This window comes from Kryptolebias marmoratus, linkage group LG23 (genome assembly GCF_001649575.2).
Source record: "Kryptolebias marmoratus isolate JLee-2015 linkage group LG23, ASM164957v2, whole genome shotgun sequence".
NCBI classification, from domain to species: Eukaryota; Metazoa; Chordata; class Actinopteri; order Cyprinodontiformes; family Rivulidae; genus Kryptolebias; species Kryptolebias marmoratus.
The window spans coordinates 11,337,386-11,359,210 of NC_051452.1; the positions used below are offsets into that span (position 1 = coordinate 11,337,386).

At 42.5% G+C, this 21,825-nt stretch overlaps 1 protein-coding gene across 3 annotated transcripts in view; it reads left to right on the top strand.

The window, feature by feature from the left end:
• Positions 1 to 866: 866 nt before the first annotated feature.
• The window catches only part of atp11a (ATPase phospholipid transporting 11A), a 42,343-nt gene continuing 21,384 nt past the window's right edge, over positions 867 to 21,825 (top strand). The window contains exons 1-2 of one of the 3 annotated variants that reach the window (XM_017430062.3): positions 867 to 1,251; positions 21,017 to 21,139. In XM_017430062.3, coding sequence (XP_017285551.1) covers positions 1,207 to 1,251; positions 21,017 to 21,139 — 168 coding nt within the window. In that variant the 5' untranslated portion in view covers positions 867 to 1,206. The remainder of the gene's footprint in view (positions 1,252 to 21,016; positions 21,140 to 21,825) is intronic. The other 2 variants (XM_017430064.3, XM_017430068.3) reach the window with 2 other exon arrangements.

Here is a 21,825-nt window from a genome sequence, read left to right on the forward strand (position 1 = left end):
GGCCCAGCCACCCAAACATTTGTATTAAGACTTAGGGACAAACAGTAACAATATATTAGTTGATCTTAAGGTCCTCTCATGCTCATGATAAGCTACTAGATCAGCTGAATAAGGTGGAGGTAAACTGAGGTTTTCATGAGATTCAATGAAAGCTCTTCAACAACTTTTTTTTAATGAACCACGATTCGCCCGGATCGCGCTCCTGCAGCAACGTACTCAGAGAAATAATATCTAACGGTTGAACTTAAACAAAACATTTTAAATGTGAATCTTGAAAGCAAACACAAACTGCCTTTTACATGTTTCTAACTGAAAGCGCTGCCAATGTTTTGTATTAGAATAGATTTCTTTGCTGTTACATTGAAAGGAGGAAGAAATATTTAAAAATAGCTTTTTTATTCAAACGCTTACATGTAATCATTTCAGCTTACTGACAATATGTGGAAAGAGTATCAGTATATTTAAAAAGCGCATAAACAAGATACTTTTTTGATCAAGCATCCCAACTGTGCAACAAACTTGTTTTTAAAAGTGTCTTCCGGTCTGCCTTTAAAACCCAACCAGAACTTTAGTTGGTTGGAAATGTTTGATAAGATATTAATCAGGCTATAAAGCAGAATCAAGTGTTTCATGATCGACTTTCATTAATCAATCGAATTCACCCCGAGCATACAAATCAATATCCTATAATTAACCGGAATAACTAATCAATTGAGTTCCGAAAACACCACATAGCGCATGCGCTCACCTCCAGCCCGCAGCCACCACCTGGCCCGCGCGTGACGTACATGAAAGAAAATCTCCTCTGGCAGCAGCGAGAGACGAGAAGATTATTAGTCTGCGCGCACATGAGCCTGAGAGAGCGCGAGGGGTGGGGAGGCGTGGAAGAGGCAGAGCCCACTCTTCCTCAGGAGGAGAAGGAGAGAGAGAGACAGAGAGAGAGGGAGCGAGAGAGAGAGAGAGAGAGAGAGAGAGAAGGAGGCGCTCACCGAACCGCCTCCCGGGTCTGAGAAAGCCCGGTACCCGGAGGTGAGACCAGGACCGGGAAGCAGCTCCGAGTCCGACCGAGACCGAGGAAGAAGACAACAAGGAGGAGAGACAGAGACAGAGAAATAAAAGTCATGGACAGAGGAGAAATTAAAAGAAAGTAACCTCCGCGGGGGAAGAGCGAGTTTTGAAAACCCGGACTGAGAGAGAGAAAGCAGGATGGGGATGGACTTCAGCACCCTTCGGACCCTCATCAGCCGATATGTGAGTCACACCTTTCCTCTTTTTATTTTTCATTTTAAAATACAAAAGAAACCGAAGAGGAAACAGGTCCGTTTATATCACTGTTAGTCTCAGATCCTATAAAAAGCAGCCGCTGCCCACGCTCAAAGTTTCACTCACAACTAAGAAGTCCCCTCAGACTCAAGTAAACATTTCTTTTTTTCCCAAACAGGAAGTTACAAATTAGGTGGAAGCGCTTCTTTCTTTGTCCCACAAAGTATGCCAAGCTATCAGGAATCAGGGCAGCTTAAACGACCTACAGTATTTGTATCTGCAGCGTTAAAAACACATGAAAAAAACAGACAATTTAAACTATTTTATCAAATTTCCTGAACATTACACTGACTTACTGAAATCAAACCTTATTTTGAAATAGCCCCAATGTCCTGCCTTTGACTGAAACATCACAGAATATGATCAGAAATTCATAAAAATGTGGTGAAGGTTGAGGTTGTTAGGGGATTTTATTTGTGTCGTATGAAAAGTTTGGGAACTTGTCGTAGTTTTATTTCAGTTTGAACACATTTAAAAAAACAACAACAACTTTTGCCTGCTCTTGTGTATTTCTGGAGCACGCCTGTTTTCACAAAAAAAAGTCACCTGAAAAGACAGGAAGGTGGAGCCACGGTTGCAGTGGAGCCGAGAGTGCATGTCTGTTCGTGACAGGACATGCATAAAATGCAGGCTAACAGCATTATCCTCGCCTGCTGTAACCCCCACCCCAACACACACTCCCTCTTTCCCGGCGGAACAGGTCTGCAAATGGAGCAGTCGCATGAATTATGTAATCCAGTCGTTTGTCCTCCTGCGAGCCAAATCGATGGAGCAGCCAGCCTTTAGGCGAGGGCTGTGTCGGACTCTGCGGCGTGATGTGTCTGACAGCGATCCAGATCGAGCCAGGCGAGGTTTCTTACCCCCCCACCGCCCCTCCAACTGTTGCAGAAGGCCCGATGAAACAAAATTTGAAATGGAAGGCTCCTACTCTGACCAGCTCTGTAAAAACAAAAAAACAAAACAAAAGCCACGATAAATGTCGTATCTGTGATTCCAATCTATAAGAGTGAAACAAAAACGCTAATTATGCGTCCATTCTTTACATTAAGGGGCAGCTGTACTGTGATAAACCTAATTCCTCTCGTTTCCTTCTTTTAACGCAACGCTTCGCTATTTCCGCCACTTTAATCTAAACTTACTGCGTCCATTTAGGCCGTTGGGGATCCGTTGAAATGCGCTGACATCGCAGATCACAGCAGTGACGAGCAGCCCTTGTAAAAAGACAAAAAGCTGCCAAAAGAAGTTCTTAATCTCTTTCTTCTTTTTTTAATCCGACATACTGTCTTGGTTTTTCTTCTTTGTTTTTCACAACACAAACCTTTCCAGCTTTCCCTCCAGAGGACGAGCCTGCAGAAAAGCCGTTGTGCCAGCGCGTCGTGGTTTCGTCCCGCCAAAGCAAGCAAAAACACCCGCGTGGAAAGTTAACCGCGCCGAGGATCGTTTTTATGGATGCGACCAAAACGGCACCTGCAAAAGAGGCCCTTTAAATTGGTCACGGAAATCTGTCTCTGACGGGCAGGAAGTGACCGTAAAGGAGACGAAAACTGATTTTGTTGCTGCGTTCTCTGATTAACCTACCAGCTGAAAACCAGTCTTCTCCAGAGGCCGCCATCTCAGATCATTTTATAACCAGAAGATGTTACATAAACCGCAGCGGGACTGTAAGTTTTGTGCCTGTCTCTTGAGGTTAGGCTGAAGGAGGACGACATGTAACCGCAGCGAAGAGCTCCCGTCCAAACATGAAAACCTCCAGTCTCGTCCTTTTTGGACGTTCTTCAGGGAAAACGTCCTTCCTGCTGTTAGCTCTACCGAACCCTGACGCCGACGTCTCGTTCTTTTATAAAAGTTTTTACTTCGAGCACACGTGAAGGACCCGTTCATCCAAGCAGAACTTCGCTTTCACTCTTAGGAAATGTCAAAAAATGTCACAAATGAAATTAGCCTCAATTTTATTATCTATACATTCATGCAGCTAATTATTGATTCCTCAGACAAATTAATAACATGACTCAGGTCCATAAATGCACACAAGAGAGAGAATACTTATTATATATATACTTCAGTTATAGAAAATATAAAACTGGTAATGTCATTTGTCTGTTGCAGCTTAGAATTAGAATTAAAAATCGTTTTTTTTAACCCGCCCCATCAGACAAGTATAAGAAAATGTAATAAATCCTTTACTGTGAATGAGTCTTTTCTTTTATTTAGTCATCATAACATATATTCAGCTGTTCAGTTACTTTTTTGTTTGCTTTTAGAGTGTCTTTAATATCTTTATTCACAAAAATAAGTGTCTGCCTTCATGAGTTGAGCGTAAAATTAGCCCTGTGACTTTGCAGAACCAAATATGAATGAAACCTCCCCTCTGCTCGTGCAAACAGGATTGTTTCACGTTGTCCTGCTGTATGTCGTGTACCCACGGAGGCGCGGTTGCGGAAGCCGCTCTACCGCCATTAATCCAAGGCGGGCGATACAAACCAGATGCGGGATTTGATGTCTCGTCGGGGGGCCAGTTTTCGTTGTGCCTCTCTGCGCAGCATTCTGGACAGGAAGTGCCTCTCCTTTCGCTCTGGCTTCCTGCCATCGCCCTGTGGATTAAAGGGTTACTGGTGTTCACTAGATCTTCATCCACTTAATCCAGTTTGCTTTCAAATCCAATGCTTCTGTTCCACCTGGTGTGCTTTGTCCTTTACTGTCCAGGCTGCACAGTAAGTTTCTCAACCGACCTGCACGTATGAGGCACGAATAAAGCTTTCAGATGGATGACTAGTTGCTGCTGATGGTAAAGCACTTGTTACTGAGCGCTTGTGAGCAGGGAGGAGTAGTACTGTAGTATTTAGGTGACGCAGAGGCCAGCGGATCGCATGAACTCTTTGGCTCCGTCTGGTTGTGAATAATTCATGGGCGGACTGGTGCACAATGCAGACGGATGTCTGTGCAGCTTATTGAATTGTCTGCAGCAGGGCTGCTCTCCGTGGGGTTTGGGGGACACCCGGGGGTGGCTACGGGGAACTCCAAAGGAGCCCCGTTTGAAAAAGAACATACGGTGCACAAGTTAAAATTACTTTAAATGCAGAAACTAATGAATCCTTTAATCACAGTCATTTGGATCACATGGCTGCAGCTGATTAGGATTACGCTGCAAACTGTCCAAGATCTACAAGAAAGAGACATTTTTGTCTGATTTTGCTCCTGTTCTAAGGGCAGTCGTGATGTCTGCGAAGCTGTAAAGTGGCCTTTGAAGCGTAGCCGTGTACACCAGCTTCAGCAGGTCTCCTCTTAGCTTCATGCTAATCATTAAACACCTGCTGATCCATTCTGTCTGCAAGCCACAAAGTGCACAGGGGTTAGCCTCTTTACCTAAAGGGTTTACTGACTCCCACTAAGCCACTCGGTTTCGGGATTGTTTCACCACTTCACTTGTTGCTTGTTGCTGATCACCCTCATCAGGAAAAACAAAACAAAACATGACAGTAATACAATTAACCCAATACAGGAGATTAATACGACACTCATCAGATCTCGAAAGTATCTCCTCAAAATGGAGGTCATGAAAGAAAATCATCAATTGTTTCCATTTCACGATCAGATCTGATTTGTGTTTAGCAGTGTCGCAGTGTATCAATCTTTTAGGGGGGAAATTTTTGTTTAAAAAACAGTATTAATCACGAACATAAACATCACATGATCTTGTAGTGGAGTTAAACAGTCAGCTTGACTCCTGACAGGTGCCCAGCGTTGCTTCTTTGCAGCGGCTCTCTGTTTATTTTAGCCGTAAGTTTAAGACCTTATTGTTTGCTGTTTGTGTCACTCAGGCCAGGTTATTAAATTTACTTCCTGTTTGTATTTGTTTGGTTGCTTGCTGTCTTTAAATGTGCTTTTCGACATAAAGCGGGCCTGACATTGACCAAAACCACCAATAACTCATGGTTGTACGCGACAAGATTAAACGGAGCCTGGCTTTTATTCTTGCGTTATTTAAGTAATTAAACGTTTTTTGCAGCCGTTAAACAGTTCGGCTCGTAATCGCGCCGCCTAAGCAGTAACTGAGGAAGAAAGTAATGCTCATATCAGAGTCGGTAGACTAATATTACCAATATATTACAGCCCAGTGAACAAGGAGACAGATGATGGATTGCCCTGAGTTAATGGTGCACAGAGGACTCTATCCAAAGAGAGAGACCAATACACAGAGAGATGGGTTTTTGAACTTGGGTCATCATAATAATATTGCCAGTTAAAAGTGCTGATGTGGGCAGGTATACCTTAATGTTCCCCACATTTGAGGGAGTGATGACTCGTGGACTCTCCTGGAGCAAACTCTTCCCAGTAATAGAGCGAGCACCCCTTTTTCCACAGACATTAACCCCACACCTTTCGTTTAGCCGCATTGTCTCACTCTTTTTTTTTTTTTCCTCCCCCCTTTTGTTTGTTTGTCTTTGACGTTAGCAGACAGTCTGAGTAGCTGGTAGTAAATACCCCACATAAAGCTTCATATGGACATTAGTTTTCGAATGAATTAGTAATGAACTGCTTGTGATGAGCAGTTTTAGGATGTATTATAACGCCAATAAGATTGCTTTTTGAAATCGTCATTTTTTATTTAGGTTTTGTTCAGAGGTTGCTAGTTTTTATGATAGGGAAATTATTTTCCTGCAGTAATGACAGCCAGAACAGTTTATCCTGTGAGCTGTTGGAGATTTGTTTCTTATTGTAGCATGTTTGTGTCCCACCTGTCTCAGTTTCACCATGAAACCAGGAAAGAATCAGAGATATATTCATCCATCCGTCCGTTTTCTTTACATGCTTTTTCCTTTCTGGGTCCAAGCAGTCACTGTGCAAGATGCGGGTGGACTACCTGGGCAGCTCGCAAGTCCATCACAGGGACACATGGAGACAAATGAGACAAGCAACCATTCACGCTTTCACTCACACTTAGGGACAATTTAGAGTTACCAGTCACCCTAACCCTCTGCTTCCTCTCACACATTTTGTAAAGTCTGACAGCAGACGGCAACAAATCTCCGTTGTATGAGCGACTCCTGCTGAACTTGGCGGACTGTCGACCGCGTTGCTTTGACATTCAAGATTGCGCGGCCAGGTCTGAACTCCCAGAGAGCCTGGATTGATTTGTCCCGCGAGGGCGGCGAAAGCCACTCTCTGTTAGGGGCTCAGGTTTGTTTCTGTTTATGAAGTTCTTTGCTCACCATTGCCATCATGACAACTTGAAGATTACACAGATTTCAGTGTCTGAGTGGAAAACGGTTCAAGATAAAAAATATATGTATCACAATAACCAGAAGCAGAGTTGAGACTAAGCTGTAACCCTGAGCAGCTAAACCGCCACCAGATAATCTGAAGTTTTCTTTAGTGGAAAAGAACAGAAGAGAGGAAAGCTTCAAATTCTCATCTCTCCAGGCTGGAATCCAATCAGGTCATTAGGAGTGGGCGGAGCTAGAACAAAGCTCTCGTACCTTTTGGGGGAAAGCGGGCAGTTTCTCTCTGAAATCACCAAAAACTCTTTTTTTTTTTTTTGTTTGTATTTTTGTGTGTGAGAAGTTGTAATGGGGTTCGGAGTGGCCGTTTTGTTAGGGTTTGCTCTTCTCCGGTCAGGTGGGAACTTCGGCTCGGCGGCCCAGGACGTCGTTGTCTTTGGCGCCAATGAGACTCTCCGCCAAACCAAACGGGAACCAGTGACCGACGGCTCGCAGCAGGCCAACCGGACGCCACCCTCCCGCCACCCACCAGCTCCAAAACCTTGTCGACCCTCTCCGATAAATGAAAGCTGCCTGGCACCAGGTACTCACCCTGGTGCTATAGGCTTGTGTAAAACCAATACATACATGGCATCATAGCAGAATAGACACTCTTGTCAACGTTACTGAGCAGGCTTCAGTTCTCTCATAGTTGCTTTTTAAGATTCATTTGTAGCTAGGTAACAAAATCTAAATTAGTAATAATGTTGTTGCCTGGAAGTACTGATGATACACGGTCATATGCATGCTGCAACAATAGTCCGTAATAGGCTGAATCTACAGAGTGCTCGAGTGGATTCTCTACAGCATTGATTGTTCCGTAACATCGTCAATGCACTTTGGCAGCCACCATGAAACAGATGACTGCGATCCTCTCTAACCTTTCTGACCGTCTGCCAGAAAACAGTAGCACGAACCGAGCTTAAAAACCCCCCACAGCAACTAGAGCCAAAAAGAGCTGGATTTATTCGGAGTTTTACGCAGCTGCGGTTAGTCCTGCGTGTCAGGGATGGAAAAATTGTCTTGCATCATGCGATGTACACAAAATGTAAGAAAAAAAAGAGTAATTGGATGCTTCTCAGTTTGGAGTAGCAGCAGATTCTCAAAAGCACCTCTATAAAACGTGTCGGTAGAAATAGCTTTACTGTAGCAGAGGAGTGCAATCAAAGCGGGACGAGGATGATGTAAGTAATGGAACCACATAAATATTTATCTTTGAGTGCAGCATTACTCAAGGCAAACCTAAATGACAAACTGAATCGCTTAAAGCTACATTCGGCATTTTAACATGAATAAATAATCGCAGCATAAATATTTGAGCGTAATTGCCACAAACAGAAGAGGCCACCAGTAAATTTGCAACCCTAGAGTGCTTCTTTTTTTTTTACTCTTTTTCTTTTAATCACCTGAACTAATGTGCAGTACAAGGTGAGACACAGACTCGGGAGCAAAGTGGTGTTTTTCCACATGAATTTGACAAGGTTTGAAGTTATTCTTAGTTAAAATAAAATCAATGAATGAAGCAGCAAATGGAAGGTAAAGGGCAAGTTCAGGACATCCACTACTGTCTCAAAAGCTTATTTTTATTGTGACAGAGCCATTTATTTATTGCAATATGTTTACTTCCCCAAAGGATCCTCGTAATGGAGATAACTCGATGGCTTGTGTTTCTCTGAAAAATCAAGGAAAAGTTGCTAAATATTGAAAACCATGTCAACAAATGAGTACTTTGTAATATTGTTTATTGCAGTTCACCCATTTCAGCCAATAAATATCCAAATAACCCCTACTGAGAAAATCGGGCATTTTGTACAGAAGCATCCTTTTCTAGGCCAGTTCATTCCAATTTTAGACTATTCTGATTTCTCTCTTAAGAGCTGTAGTTAACATATAGCATACATGTTTTCCTAACTCACAGGTTAGTTTAAAACTTGTACATTGTCTCCAAAACAGCCCAAAGTGACAGAGCTATCTCTCTTTCTGTCAGTGGAAATCTACAAACAATATCCTCCGGCCTATTGGAGTGAGATATTTGTACAAATTATACCCAACTAAAAAAGAATTGCAGAAAGCGCTATTTATAAACCAGATTACAGCTTTTTAACGTTCTTATCTTATCAGTTTTGCGCACCTTAAAGTGTAAATTTGGACCGTGTGATGGATTTTTTTTTTAATAAAAAGAAATTACATGTGTCCCAACATAATATCTACAGTAACGTTCCTTCTTTTTTACTGTTAAATGTGTTAGATTGGTAAAATATTAAATTACAAGTTGATAATCTTAGTGATAAACCTGCTGACCAGTTTAAATGGCAGCTGGTCCTATCAAGGAGCAGTAAAACGACTTTTTTTTATAGAAAGTTGTTGTTTCTTTTTAGTCTCCTCTGACACCTCATGTGCTTTCTCTGACTTCATTGTAACACCTCACAGATGCTAAGATGTGAAAAACCAGCCACTTCACAGAGTAGACAAGAAAAAAAAAGGATTTTTGTGTGTTGGGATTGTTTGGTCACCGATCAAACCTGATGAAGCTGAAGCTTGTCCGATTTCTGGTCACTAGCCAATTAATTGGTTTTCCAGCTTTATTGGAGCTTTAATGTACACCTGGATCAGAGATGGTGGCAGATCTTTACCTTAAACAGGACAGTAAATACTCACAACTTCTGTTTAGTTTTTTTTTTTTTGTAAAACTTTGATTAAGCCGTTTCTCACTGGACTAAAAAGCCAGACGCCAGCAGGCAGCCTAATTATTTTTGCCCTGCTGCTGCAGCTGTGTGAAACAGTATGATCAGAAACAAAAAAAAAAACAAAACATGTTGATAATCATCTTTTTATTTTATTGTTGTGAGTGCAACGGCAGCTTTACATTTCAGCACTTCTATTCTCAAGCTCGGAGCTTCATCTCCTGCAGACTGTTCCTGTGATTTCATTTTAGAGACAACCTTTTCCTTTGCTTCACATCAGGTGATCAGTCTTATGTGGGTCACATGTTACTGTTAGGCTCTCCTCATCCCCCCCCCCACCGTTTTGTTGTAGTTTCCACTTTTCCCACGGAGATTGAATCATCAAAGCAGTTTTGGGAACTCTTAGTCGGAGTTCCTTACTCTCTTTATCTTTTGCTGTGATGTCACACTGATTGATTTTAAAAATGGCAAAGCTGTTTATTATAAATAAAGTTGAAAAAAAAAAGCAGTTATCGTTCCCTAACATTTTGCTTTTGAGTGATGTCATTAGCTTGCCGTTCTGTCCCACATCACTCGACTTGGTATTTATCAGCTCCAGTTACCAAAAGTGGAATTTGGCTGCTTTTTTTTTTTTTTTTCTTTTAATCGGTTGATTATCATGTGACGGACATAAAATCCCTGGAGTCTGAAGCAGCGAGACAAACTTAGAGGGTAGACCAATTGGAAATTGGCTCAGGCTGGTACGCAGACAGGAAAGATGGAGATCTGAGCAGCCAGGCAGAGTGAGGCCTCGATAAAGGAAACGGACCGCAACATGGCAGCGGCTCTAGCTGACAGAAAATAATCAGGTTGCTGAGCTCATAAAGAATGAAGAAACTCATTCAGGTAAGGCTTTCACCCCCAACCCCCCCACACCTTTCTGCCTTATTCCTTTCTTTCCCAGTCCTCCCCCCTCTGTGGTTTTGCTCGGCAGGTGAATAGTTTCATGAAGATAGCAGTAACCTAGAAAGCAGGCGTGTTGAAGCTTTTGTGTTTTTAGTACTTTAACCAGGTGATATTTAATCCCTCACAGCATATTTACTCAGACAAATAGATGACCTATTTAGATAAGCAGACAATGCAAGTCAAAACAAGTCATATGAGTCAAGTTTTTTTTTGTTGCTTTTAGATAAATTCCTAAAGTGCTAGTTTTTTGTCTTCATTTTAAGGTGTAATTTATATTTATTTATGTCAAGAAAGACACCACCCATTATTCTACCAATGTTCTGCTCATTGTTTTGTGGGTTTAGGCCTCTTATAGAACATAGTAAGTCGTTTTAGTACAGCAGTCAGAGTTGTCAAAGTTTACGTGGCTGCTAGTTTTGTTAAAACCACCGCGGGACACAGTGCGACAAACGTTCCCAGCTTCCATGAGAGCGATCAGCAGTCTGAAGCTGGTTTTCGTTTTCATGAGGCTTTACCCAGCGCACCAAAATACTCCCGTATCACCGCCTGTTCAGGGTGAAGTCGACCTGGAAGCCCAAAAAAAACCCATCCTGTGTGAAAGCAGCATTAAAGGGTGGACATGTTTTACGTGTTTTGGGTGCCCAACGTCGTCGATGCGCTTGTGTTCTTTCTGTTTTCAGATCCAGCTTCTTCGCAGCGTTTGACTCAGGGGTCTGTTGTTTTATACTTCAGCTTTGCTGGTTGGTTAAAACGAATAAATGTACATCACACTGGATTCTTAAATGGACGGTCAAGCAGACAAATAGCAGTAAGCCGGTCCTTATTCTGTATATTCCTAAGAGTATTGGTATCAGATATTAACGGTAACGCTTCGATTTGTTTTTTTCTTTTGATGATTCTTTTTTGATGACGTTCACCTACATCCTCAAACGAACTCTAAAAGTGACTCAAAGTGATCGTTGGTTGGTTGGTTACCTCCCAGGTCAAAGCTTTTCTTCTCTAGTCAGTCAGTTTAACCCTGCACAAACCCAAGAGCCCCGTTGATGGTCCCAACCATCTTCCTGAAGCTTTTTTTGGGGGGGTTATTGACACGAGCTACAACTAGCTTGTTGTGATCAAAATTAATGACGAGTACCGCCGTACTTCCTGTCCAGCGATCCTGTCTTGAACAGTTTCCTCCACCTCAGGGCTTGAATTTTTCATTTTACACAACATCAACTGTAAGCAAGTCTGTTTTTCCTAATTACATTCAGTGCATCCAGCTGTACATGTTGGCATTTATCAATAATTTAAACGGTGTCGAGAGAAAAAAATGTAAATACGGAAACCCCACAGGACTGCCGGTTGCTTGCTAATTATCTGAGTGCATTGTTTGACTTTGCCTGGAAGGCCTTTGTAGCTGGGTGAGTCGACGTTTACAGGCATGTTTATCAGACAGTTCATGTTACGTTTTCCTGTACTTCATCTTTATGATCGTTAGATGAAGCAAAGTGTGCTAAGCCAGTCAGCCCTTTGATGTAATCTTGAATTCAGTGGACTAACGCAGCTTCATCAGACTGAGTTTTGTCCTGTGTGACAACAAAAGAGTCTGAGGCTCGGGGATGCTCTTCTTCACCTTGTTCTGATATTTTTTTTTTTATTATTGTGTCAGTGGTAGTGAGGCATTTCTTGTTTACAGTACTGTCCAAAAAGTTCAAACCCACCCTTAATGCGTTCATGCTTTGCTTCCAATTAGCCAAACTTTCTTGTAATTGTCATGAACGGGGTGGAAGGAGGCGAACCCTGAGCGCAGACTCATGTTGTTAAAAAAAACTAAATTTATTTAGAAATAAAAGGCAAACCCAAAACAAAGGCTGACGTGGCAAAACCTAGACTAAATACAAAAACATTATCTAAACAAAACATGAACAGACCTCTGACAAGAGAAACCACTGGGAGACGAGAAGGCACGAGCAAACGGAAGGATGGCACATCAGGGAGGCAAAGAATGACAATGAACCAGCGGATAGTGAGAGAAGTGACCGGGTTTTTAAAGGCAGAGGGTGATTAGTGGAAGTGGGCACAGGTGAGAAGATTAAGGAGCTAGAGGCAGGTGTAGATGGGTGAGAAAAGGGAGGAGAGAGAGTGTGACTGAGGAGAAGTGAATGGTGGCTGAGGCACAGGGAAGAGACAACTAAATAACAAACAAACTCGAACTGAAATATGAAGACAAAACATAATACAAAAACCTTACATCCTAACAATAATCTTTTAAAGCGTTCTCGATCAATAGCTCTCCGTGCTTTCTGAAAGCTGCTTTTTTAACTCCTTTGTTAAGTACTTGACCATGACAGCAGATTGCGGAGTGTGTGCTTTAAAAAAATGAGGCAAGTTGAGGACAGAAATGTAATATTAGGTCTAAAAATAAACACAGTGGCCGGAAAAAGATCCTGTTTTTCAGGTTTTTATGCTAAGCGTCAGTACAAAAACACTTATTTATCCCTCGAGTTTAGGAGTTTCTGAATGATCCCATTGGTAACAAATAAACATTTCTCTGAGAATGGTCACGTTCTGGACTAAAAATTAGAATAAAGCATCCATATGTCTGTTTTCTATACCCACTTTTTCCTTTCTAGGTCGTGGTGTAGCTGGTGCCTGTCTCCGTTGGTTGTTGTGGGTGAGACGGGGTACACTCTGGACAGGTTACAAGTCAGTGAAAAAGCAGCTGAAGATCTTAAACAAAACTTCAGAAGGCCTAAATTAATAGTAATCAAGTTCAAGGGATTACAAGAAACTCTGGCTGCTTGGAAGGGGGAAAAAAAGTAATCAGGGATGACTTGAGACTTAAACAGCATCAAAAACAACAAAAACGATGTATGTTAGCATCTATGGTCATCCCGATGTCACAAGCTGAATCAGCTGACCGACACCACCGCGGCTCTGAAATCCTCCGTGGTTCTTCTTAAACGGCGAAACCCTCGCGACGACTCACGCTCATATGATGCGACTGGAGCGTTGAGTCGAGTCATGTGGAGAGGGGTGGGGGGGTGGGGGTCATGTGACCACCGTTGGCACTCCCTTCCACTCTCTGTTTCGCTCACACAATGAGGCAAGTGTAAGTTCATTCCTGCCACATCCAGAGAATGACTTCTTGCGTGCAGGAAATCCACAACAATGGTCTTTTGTCCGGCTCTGAGGAGACGCACAGTGACTCGTCTGTTTGCTCGCTGACTCCTGCTACGCATCGGACCTCTGTTATCGAGTGTGGTGGTGAAGAACACTGAATATTTGGACTTTGAGGTCACTCAAAGAGTGGACTAGTCAGCTGAAAGGCCTGGGCAAACTAGGTTAACAAGTGTTTCTGACAGAAGCACAGAGATTTCCCCCCTCCTCTGCTTACTCCAGTTCCTCAGACGTTTATCAAAAATTGTGGTGCAGCAATAATCAATAAAAATAATGGGATTTATTTAGAAAAATAAGCTACACAGTACTTCTAAAACTATAAAATAAAGTCACACACTTGGCTGTAGAGAAGTCTCCAGACCCACATCGGTAAATGGAAGCAGGTAAATGTCTATTTCTGTTGACAAATGCTCTTCAGAGATTTTCCTGCTCTGCCATTTACACTCTTTTTTTTTCTTAGTCTTTAGTTTTTATAATACAAAGATGTTTTTCCTTCAATTTAGTCAACTGCAAACAAAGCAGCAAGCTAGGTTTTGGTCACGTACAGATTTCTTCCAGAGAATCTAAACGTCTAGGTGGCATTTCAGTTTAACAAAATGCTCAAATTTGATGCAAAATACGATTTTTCTTGTTCTGTACGTTTGATTGCTTCATCTGAAAAGACAAATTTAGTTTTCAATTTAAGGGAGTTTACAAGAAATGCTGTGATCCCTACTTTTTTCTTTTATTATTATTATTGAAGGCCGTGGCTGTAGGTCAAGTTATCTACTAAAATAACTGCTTTCTGCGTTCAACGTTGCGTTTATTTGATTCTAGAAAATCAGACAGGAAGTCAAACTGTGGTCAGAGGCTTAAAAACAAAATAAGAACCATCATAACAGTCAATCCCACACATCTTATTTTCTATTTACATTTCTCATTGGAGTCTTAAATGTCCTAATTTAGTATTTAAGTGAAAGTAGCGGTCATCAGTGGCGGTGCGCTAAAAATAGAAGTGTTTTCTTTTTCTATTCTTGGTTTCTATGTAGGTGGGACACTAAGGTGCAGATTTATGATGCAGTTTGTGTTTCTCCCACTCAGAAACGAGTAAAGACGATGATAAAAGGCGCCGACTGGTGAGAAACTTTTCTCCCATGTGATCAGGCCTTCTGCGTGTGTGAGAGGAATAAAAGCAGACAAGCAAGCGCACGCGCGTATATTATTTATGGACACGTTATACTCATTTGTGCCAGGCGAACGCGCGCTGTTTTCTCCCGTCTCGCCCTTGTTTGTGTGATTTGGTGACGAGCGCGGAGACTGTGGGTTCACAAGTCGCCGTTTCCTCGTTGGCTGCCAGGAGGAGGAGCATCGAGGCCACCTACTTCTACTTGTGCTCATCCTGCAGGAATGCTTAACCACGTTAGCTTTTCTGCTGCAGAGTAGTCCTGCGGCCCTGCCTCTTGCGAGGCAATGATGCCCCGTGTAGCGGTTTAAGTAACTGTCGTATTTCTTTTACAATCGTGCAGTTCTCTGACTGAAATAAGGCTGTTTTGGTCAAAGCATTCAGGGTCAAGGACACAGAATTGAGGTTTAAATGCTTCTTTTTGATTACCTTTTAAAGAATAAGTTAAAATAAGCCATTTCAAGAGTTTGTTTTGGTGTTTTTGACTTTATCCCACTGTCCTAATCAGAGCTTTTTAACCACAAACCTGCTTTCCTGAGACACTTTGGTTTCCACTGAGCACACTGCCTCGGTTAAAGGTTGAAGGGTGGTGTTTATAGGTGGATGATGAGGATTTATTATCATCTCATTTGGTTGAGCCTGTTAGCCTGGGTGAGGCTGAACGAGGCAGATGGGGAGCACAGCTGGTCTCTAATCTGCGACTTGAGCGACACGAACACGCGCACCCACACGCTGACACAGATAGGCTGGAGATCCCATTTTTAAAGCAAGATCGAGATAACTTTAAATTCAGCAAAGGTTTAATGCTGAAATGCAGATTTTATTGCCTCCAGCTCGCTCCTGTGTGCAAGAAAACAAATAAGAAGCATTTGCTCATTTGTTTGTTGAACTTTTACACCGCACATAGTCATTTTGGAAACCTTTTCTCCAAGTGCTATCTAGTGCCGTTAACACACACGTCGTTTTATGTTGCGCCTTTTGATTTAGGAATGAAGGTGTGCTTTATCTTATCTCTGTGGCTAAGTGGCATCACAGAGATAGGAAGCAGTTGTGTGAAAGGCACATCTCTGTCTGTCTGCAGGCCATATCACTGAAAGCAGGTCGCTTGTGGCTTTTGTCGAGGCTCGTTTTCTGCGCCGCCTGTTGCGGGGAGAGATAAAGCGCCGCAGGAGCAACAACGCAGCCCCGCGAAGCTGCAGGCAAACATGGGTTTGTGTGTGTTGTTGCCGCGATTTCCTCTCCGCGAGTCACGGCGTCCTCTGAATGTTATCTACACTCGGCAGGCGTTGGGGCTGCATTTGCTCCGGTGTCACTGCCACAATGTCAGTGTCGCAAATTGTGTTCAGGTGCTGCTGCTTCGTACAGCAAGTCCGGTAAAACGTTGGAGGATAAATCTTGATGCAATCGCACTGTGCCAAAGAGATTTAAAGTCTTATTTACCTCTAATTATTTGCAAAAAACGAAGACACAAATGGCTGATTTGAACAGAAAGACTTGGAGTATAAAGAGCTTAATCTGTAATTTGAAATCTCTGTTTTTTTTTGGTCTAATTTATATTAAATTGCAAATCTTATGGCTTTACAGGGAATAAATCGGATACCAACAACTTCTGGTTTTGATTCATCCAATTCAAACTTAGTATCAAAAAAAGGTTATTTCCATCAAACTTTATGGTTATTTGCAAGTCTAAAACGCAACTGTAGCAGCTAGCTGTAGCACTTTTGCTGCAAACTGGGAAACTTCCTGCTCTGAAGGAAGTTTTTTTTCTGCCAGAATAACCATGTAATGCAAAACTGACATCAGTGTAAAAGTTTATAAAATAATGTTGGAGTTGAATTCAGCTGGCAGCAATCTACTTTGTTCTCGACTAGTTGTTGACTAGTCTGCGCAAGTACTAGTTCATTTCTCCAAACTGTGGTCTTTCAAAGAGCTTATCTATAACAGGTTAGATATTAACCGTTCGTGTTAGTGGTGGGAGTAACATCGGCTGTCTCAGAGTTGATCTTCCTGAATCTGTTTCTCCTCTCTCTGTGGTGTAGGTGGGTTTTATGGGTGGATGGAGGGCTTGTTGCAGGAAGTGTGTGTGTGCGTGTGTGTGTGCGCGCACTCTATGAGTGGGTTGGTCCAGTTCCTGTTTACTTTAGTCCTAATCACAGCCGGCCTTCAGCCCCTTTTGGCTCCCTGATGTTGCATTCAGGTGCAGAGAGAGCAGAGTGTTATTCTTAAAGAGGCAGGCATATTCAGACGTTTAAAATGAAATCCGGAACAAAATGTTTTAATTATTAGTCATGCACGTTTGATCTTTTGTCCTGTTTTTTTTTTATTTCTGTCTTTTAGCATTCATTATTGCTGCTGAATATTAATAATAAACATCTTGAATGTGAACTCACGCAGGCACAGAAAGGTTTGTAAGACTCTTCATACAGTCTGTTTTTAAAGAAGTTACAGGATCCCAAAATTCAGACCTAATCTTTTAAAAACTAATATATTCACACTTTATTTAAAATGTTTATATTTAAAATCTTTTGGCAAATGAGGATCATGCAAAATGCCTTTCTAAAAGGACTTAATTAGTTTGTTTGTTTATGGACATTTTTGTAAGTTAAACACTGAATCTAGAACTAATTTCTCTAAAGAGACAATAAAGCGTATTTTATTGTAATATTTGACATTCTGCTGGATTCATATTTTTGTGTTGCCAGCATTTGATAGGTATGTTTTTATTTCCCGCTCTAAAAAAGTCTCAACACTTCAAATTACTGTTTAAACTCCCTGATCGTATATTTTATTTATCACAGACGTTTTGATGCAGGAAAAATAAAATGGTGCCCTCTGACCTCCGCCAAGGAGGTCATGTTTTCAGTAACATCTGTCTGTCTATCTGTCTGTCTGTGTGTCTGTCTGTCTGTGGACAAGATGACTTAAAAAGTTACGAACAGATTTTCATGAAATCTTCAGGAAACGTCAAACATGGTGGAAGGAACGAGGGGTTAGGTTTTGGTGGTGATCCGGTCTAAGTTAAAGGTCACAGATCAGCCCGCAGCTGTATAACAGGAATGTCAAACTGCACAGCTGGACGTCTCATGGGTCAAAGATGAGGCCTGTTGGATTTCAAGGTTTGTGGGGTCAAAGGTCACAGGTAACCCCTTTGTTTAAAAACTTGCCTCTGCTCCTACATGTGACTCTTTGGTTTCCTCCACCAAGGAGGTTCTGTTCCTGGTTTTGTTTCCCATTGGTTTGTTTGAAAGGCGGAAGTCATCTGTGACCTTGACCTTTGAGCCCCATCACCTTGAAATCAACAGTGATCACCCATGACTCATGAGGTGTTCAGCTGTGTAGTTTAACGTTCCTGTTATACAGCTGCAGAGTTGGAGCTTTGACCTTTGACTGAATCATTACCAAAATTTAATCCCTCGTTCCTTGCACCATGTTTGACGTTTCCTGAAAACTTCATGAAAATCCGTTCAAAACGTTTTTAATTCATCCTGCACACAGACAGACGGACGCTACCAAAAACATGACCTCCTTGGTGGAGGTAATAAAAATACTTCTGCTGTCAGTTGTTTTGTTTTATCAGCGTCATATATGGAGATTTACCTCTGCTCTCAGATACGGTAGACTGATGCACCAGATAAAAACACACAGTATCAGTCAGAAGAGTTCAATAAAGTTGTCTTGTCTAAATATATCCTGTGGAGAAGAGGCTACAGTGTGCTGTTGTTCATGTATGTCTGCTCTCAGACATGTTTGGTGATGCAGGGACGTAAAGATGAGCACGCGATTCCCGACGGGCCGCCTTTGCTTTCCCTGTAAGGAAAGTGGATGTGGATGCGGAGTGATACAGACAGAAACAAAGCCTTTGTGCTCTCTCCATCCTTCTCTCGTGACCACAAATGTTTCCCTTCCAACTATAAATACACTTCTAAAACCTGCCGCGTCCTGAAACGCGGAACGCCGCTGAAAGTTATTATCGCGGTCCAGAATAGCTTATAGTCTCCGGTTACATCCGAGGGCTTCAGGCCCCGGCCGGTTTCTGTTCTACGAGCGCAGCTTTTATTTTGTAATGATGCTCTTCTTATTTGATTAAACGCAGACGGGCTTTCATGTAAAAAGCTGGAATCCGGATGAAAGCTCAACATAATCGATGCGAGGGAGGTTGTCGGCTTTGAGGCCGTTCAGGTTGTGGTGAAGAGGTGGAGATGGAAGGAGGTGAGAAAACCGATAAAACTGCATTACAGGCTAAGAGGGGGGCATGCCAATTCTTGTTCAGTCTCACTGTCACCACCATCAGCTCTGCTTCACACACCTTAGCGTCGCTGTAGAAAAGAAAATCAAAACAAACCCCTTTGAATTGTCTCCTGCAGACGTTTGCGAAATACTCAGTTGGATAATAAAGAAGTAAAACCCTAGAACTCTAGAGATTTTTTGCTGACACAAGCGAGGTCTTAAACAAAGATGTCGCACCGTCTGTAGCGCTCAGAGGACGAGTTGGGGACGACTCTCAACTACCACCACACCAGATCTTAGCTTAGTTTCTGTTAAAACTTGGCTGAGTTGAAGCTTTTTTTTGAGTTTTCCATGGTTGCTTTGCTGCGGCGGCCATCTTAATGAGGATGACTCAAAAAGTTAATGAGTTGCAGAGGTGCAGCCAGTGATTAGTTTCTGCGAAACTCATTAAAATTAGTCCTTCAGTTCATTTTGCTGATGATAAACAAGAGCCTTTGGCGGTGGCCACTAATGACTCCCTTTCTTTTGGGCGAATAAAGAAAATAAATAATCCTGAATCCTCTTATGCGTTACTATTCCTCGAAATGTTCTGACTAGTTATTGTACCCCAGGCATTACTCGGTTCAGGTTCTTCAGGTATGCAGAAAAAGGAGCAGGAAAATGGGAACACACTGTGGGGGCGACCAAGTTGGTGAGCTATCTGGCTTTCATTTAAGCCTTCTGTGGAAATTAAACATTGGTCTGAAACTGGTTAAAAACAATCTACTTATAAGAAGTTAAATCTGTTCCTGCAGCTTCTTTCTCAATCGGGCATCATGACACACTTAGAGGAAGACATCGATCTTTTACCCATTGATCTGTTTTCCTTTGGTTTAACTTTTAATTTAATCTCCATCATTTTTTCTCTCTCTCTATCATGAAAAGCTGGAGGTCACTGGATATAAATAGCCTCCCAGTTGAAACAGTTTTAGTGCGGCAAGCTAACAGGGCTCTGTGTGTGTCTCGATCTCGTTCACCGCTCACAGATTACTGTCACCTCCCATTAGCCTGCCTAATTGCCTCTGTGCGCTTCTGTTGACGGGCCGTTCGGAAACCTAACTGGCTTTATTGGTTGCGATGGCCTGAGCTGACAGCAGGAACATGATCGTAAATGGAGAGCGTTTCAGGGCCGAAGGGATGGAGGCGGAGGAAGTGAGAGGGAATGGGGAGTTCGGGGGACTCCAGTTGCGCCCCGTATTTTGTTCATTAAAGAGGAGGCTAACCAGATCTTGCAGTAGTAAAAAAAAGGTCACAGCGAGGCTTTTCAAGTGAAAGTGTATTTTTACACTGGAGTTGCACCACCCAGAAGAAAGAAATCACAACAAGGTACCTGTTTATCAGGACAGACGAGTTCATCTGTTTGGAAAGTTGGAACACTATCTCACGGGCTTTTACGCTGCTGTCAGTTTTGCATTACGCAATCTTTTAAATATTATTGTTTTGTCATATGTAGGTGCTTATAACAGCAGCAGCAGGAGCCAGCTGTGACACTTCTTGTGAAGCCTGTGAAACAATTATATAAAATAATAATAATAAAAATAGCATTTTACCTAAAAACCCTCTATGGAAGTGGGTTTGCTTGGATTGTATTGATGAGCAATTACGTCTTGAATCAACAAGCACCATTATTTAAACCATTAGTTTTGCTTTACATGGTTATTTCAGAGGGTACATCCTTGCCAAAAGTGCCCCTGGGCAGCACAGGAAGTGCTACAGCAAGTTTCTGCTGCTGCTGTTTCTGACTCGAGTTTCACAAGTTTAGTTGGACTAACAAACGTTCACCACAATAGTAACCTTATCGAAGCTGTTAAACCGTTCGTGAATGCTTGACAAAACATTTCCATTTAACAGGATGTATGAAAGGTGAATAAAAAACTGAATAATTCTGATTTAGTTTGATGTTTTGTCTCTAAAAGACTCCGTCCTGTATGTAGCGCTTTACATAAATCAGTCATTTATTTGTTATTTTTGAAGTTTTTTAATCACAGCAAAGTAATCAGTTGTTTTCAGACCCCTGTTAGTTTTTGTTTCCTAACATTTCGTGGCAACAAAACCCCTCATTCATAAAAGAGAACTCACTCATTCATTGCAACGTCTCATGAAGTCAGATTTAACGTCCCTGATGATCGCCTAAGCATCGTAAGCATGTGCTGTGAACACGTTTTTGGTTCTCAACCAGTTTTTGTTTGTTTTTGGTCCCCTGCCCCGCCCTGCAGTGTGTCGGCGAGGAGAACTGCGTGGACAGCAGGACGGTTTACATCAGCCACAAGGAGCCTCCTCCAGGAACCGAAGCTTTTATTCAGCAGAGGTTCCCCGACAACAGAATAGTCTCCTCCAAGGTCAGTAAAAGCATCCGGAGGTCCGCGTAAAGTGGGCTGCATAAGGGGTTTTATTGAAGCGTTATGAGCGCTAATTAAAAAGACTTTGTTTTTTTTTCCCTGTTCAAAATCGCTTACGTGTAGCTGAACAGTAAGATGTCACAGAAGAGAAGGGCAGACAGGAAGAAACTGTTCGTCACTGTGTGGGTGACTTACTAACACCTCTATCTGAATGAGTCATTTTAACAGGAAATATGAGGTTTGTTGTAGCTTTGAATCACTAATAAATTGTTTATCTGCTTCTCACTGATTGGTTTGTCTCCTTTATAATAACAATGTCTGCCACCTTATCGTGGTGGAGGGGTTTGAGTGTCCCAATGACCCTAAGAGCTATGCTGTCAGGGGCTTCATGCCCCTAGCAGGGTCACCCAAGGCAGACAGGTCCTAGGTGAGGGGCCCGACGAAGTGCAGGCCAAAGACCCCTTATGACGAGTCAAAATATTGGACACAGTGTTCCCTCGCCCGGACGCGGGTCACCGGGGCCCCACTCTGGAGCCAGACCTGGAGGTGGGGCACGTTGGCGAGCGCCTGGTGGCCGGGCTTTCACCCATGGAGCCCGGCCGGGCACAGTCCGAAGAGGATACGTGGGTCCCCCTTCCCATGGGCTCACCACCTATAGGAGGGGCCAAAGGGGTCGGGTGCATTGT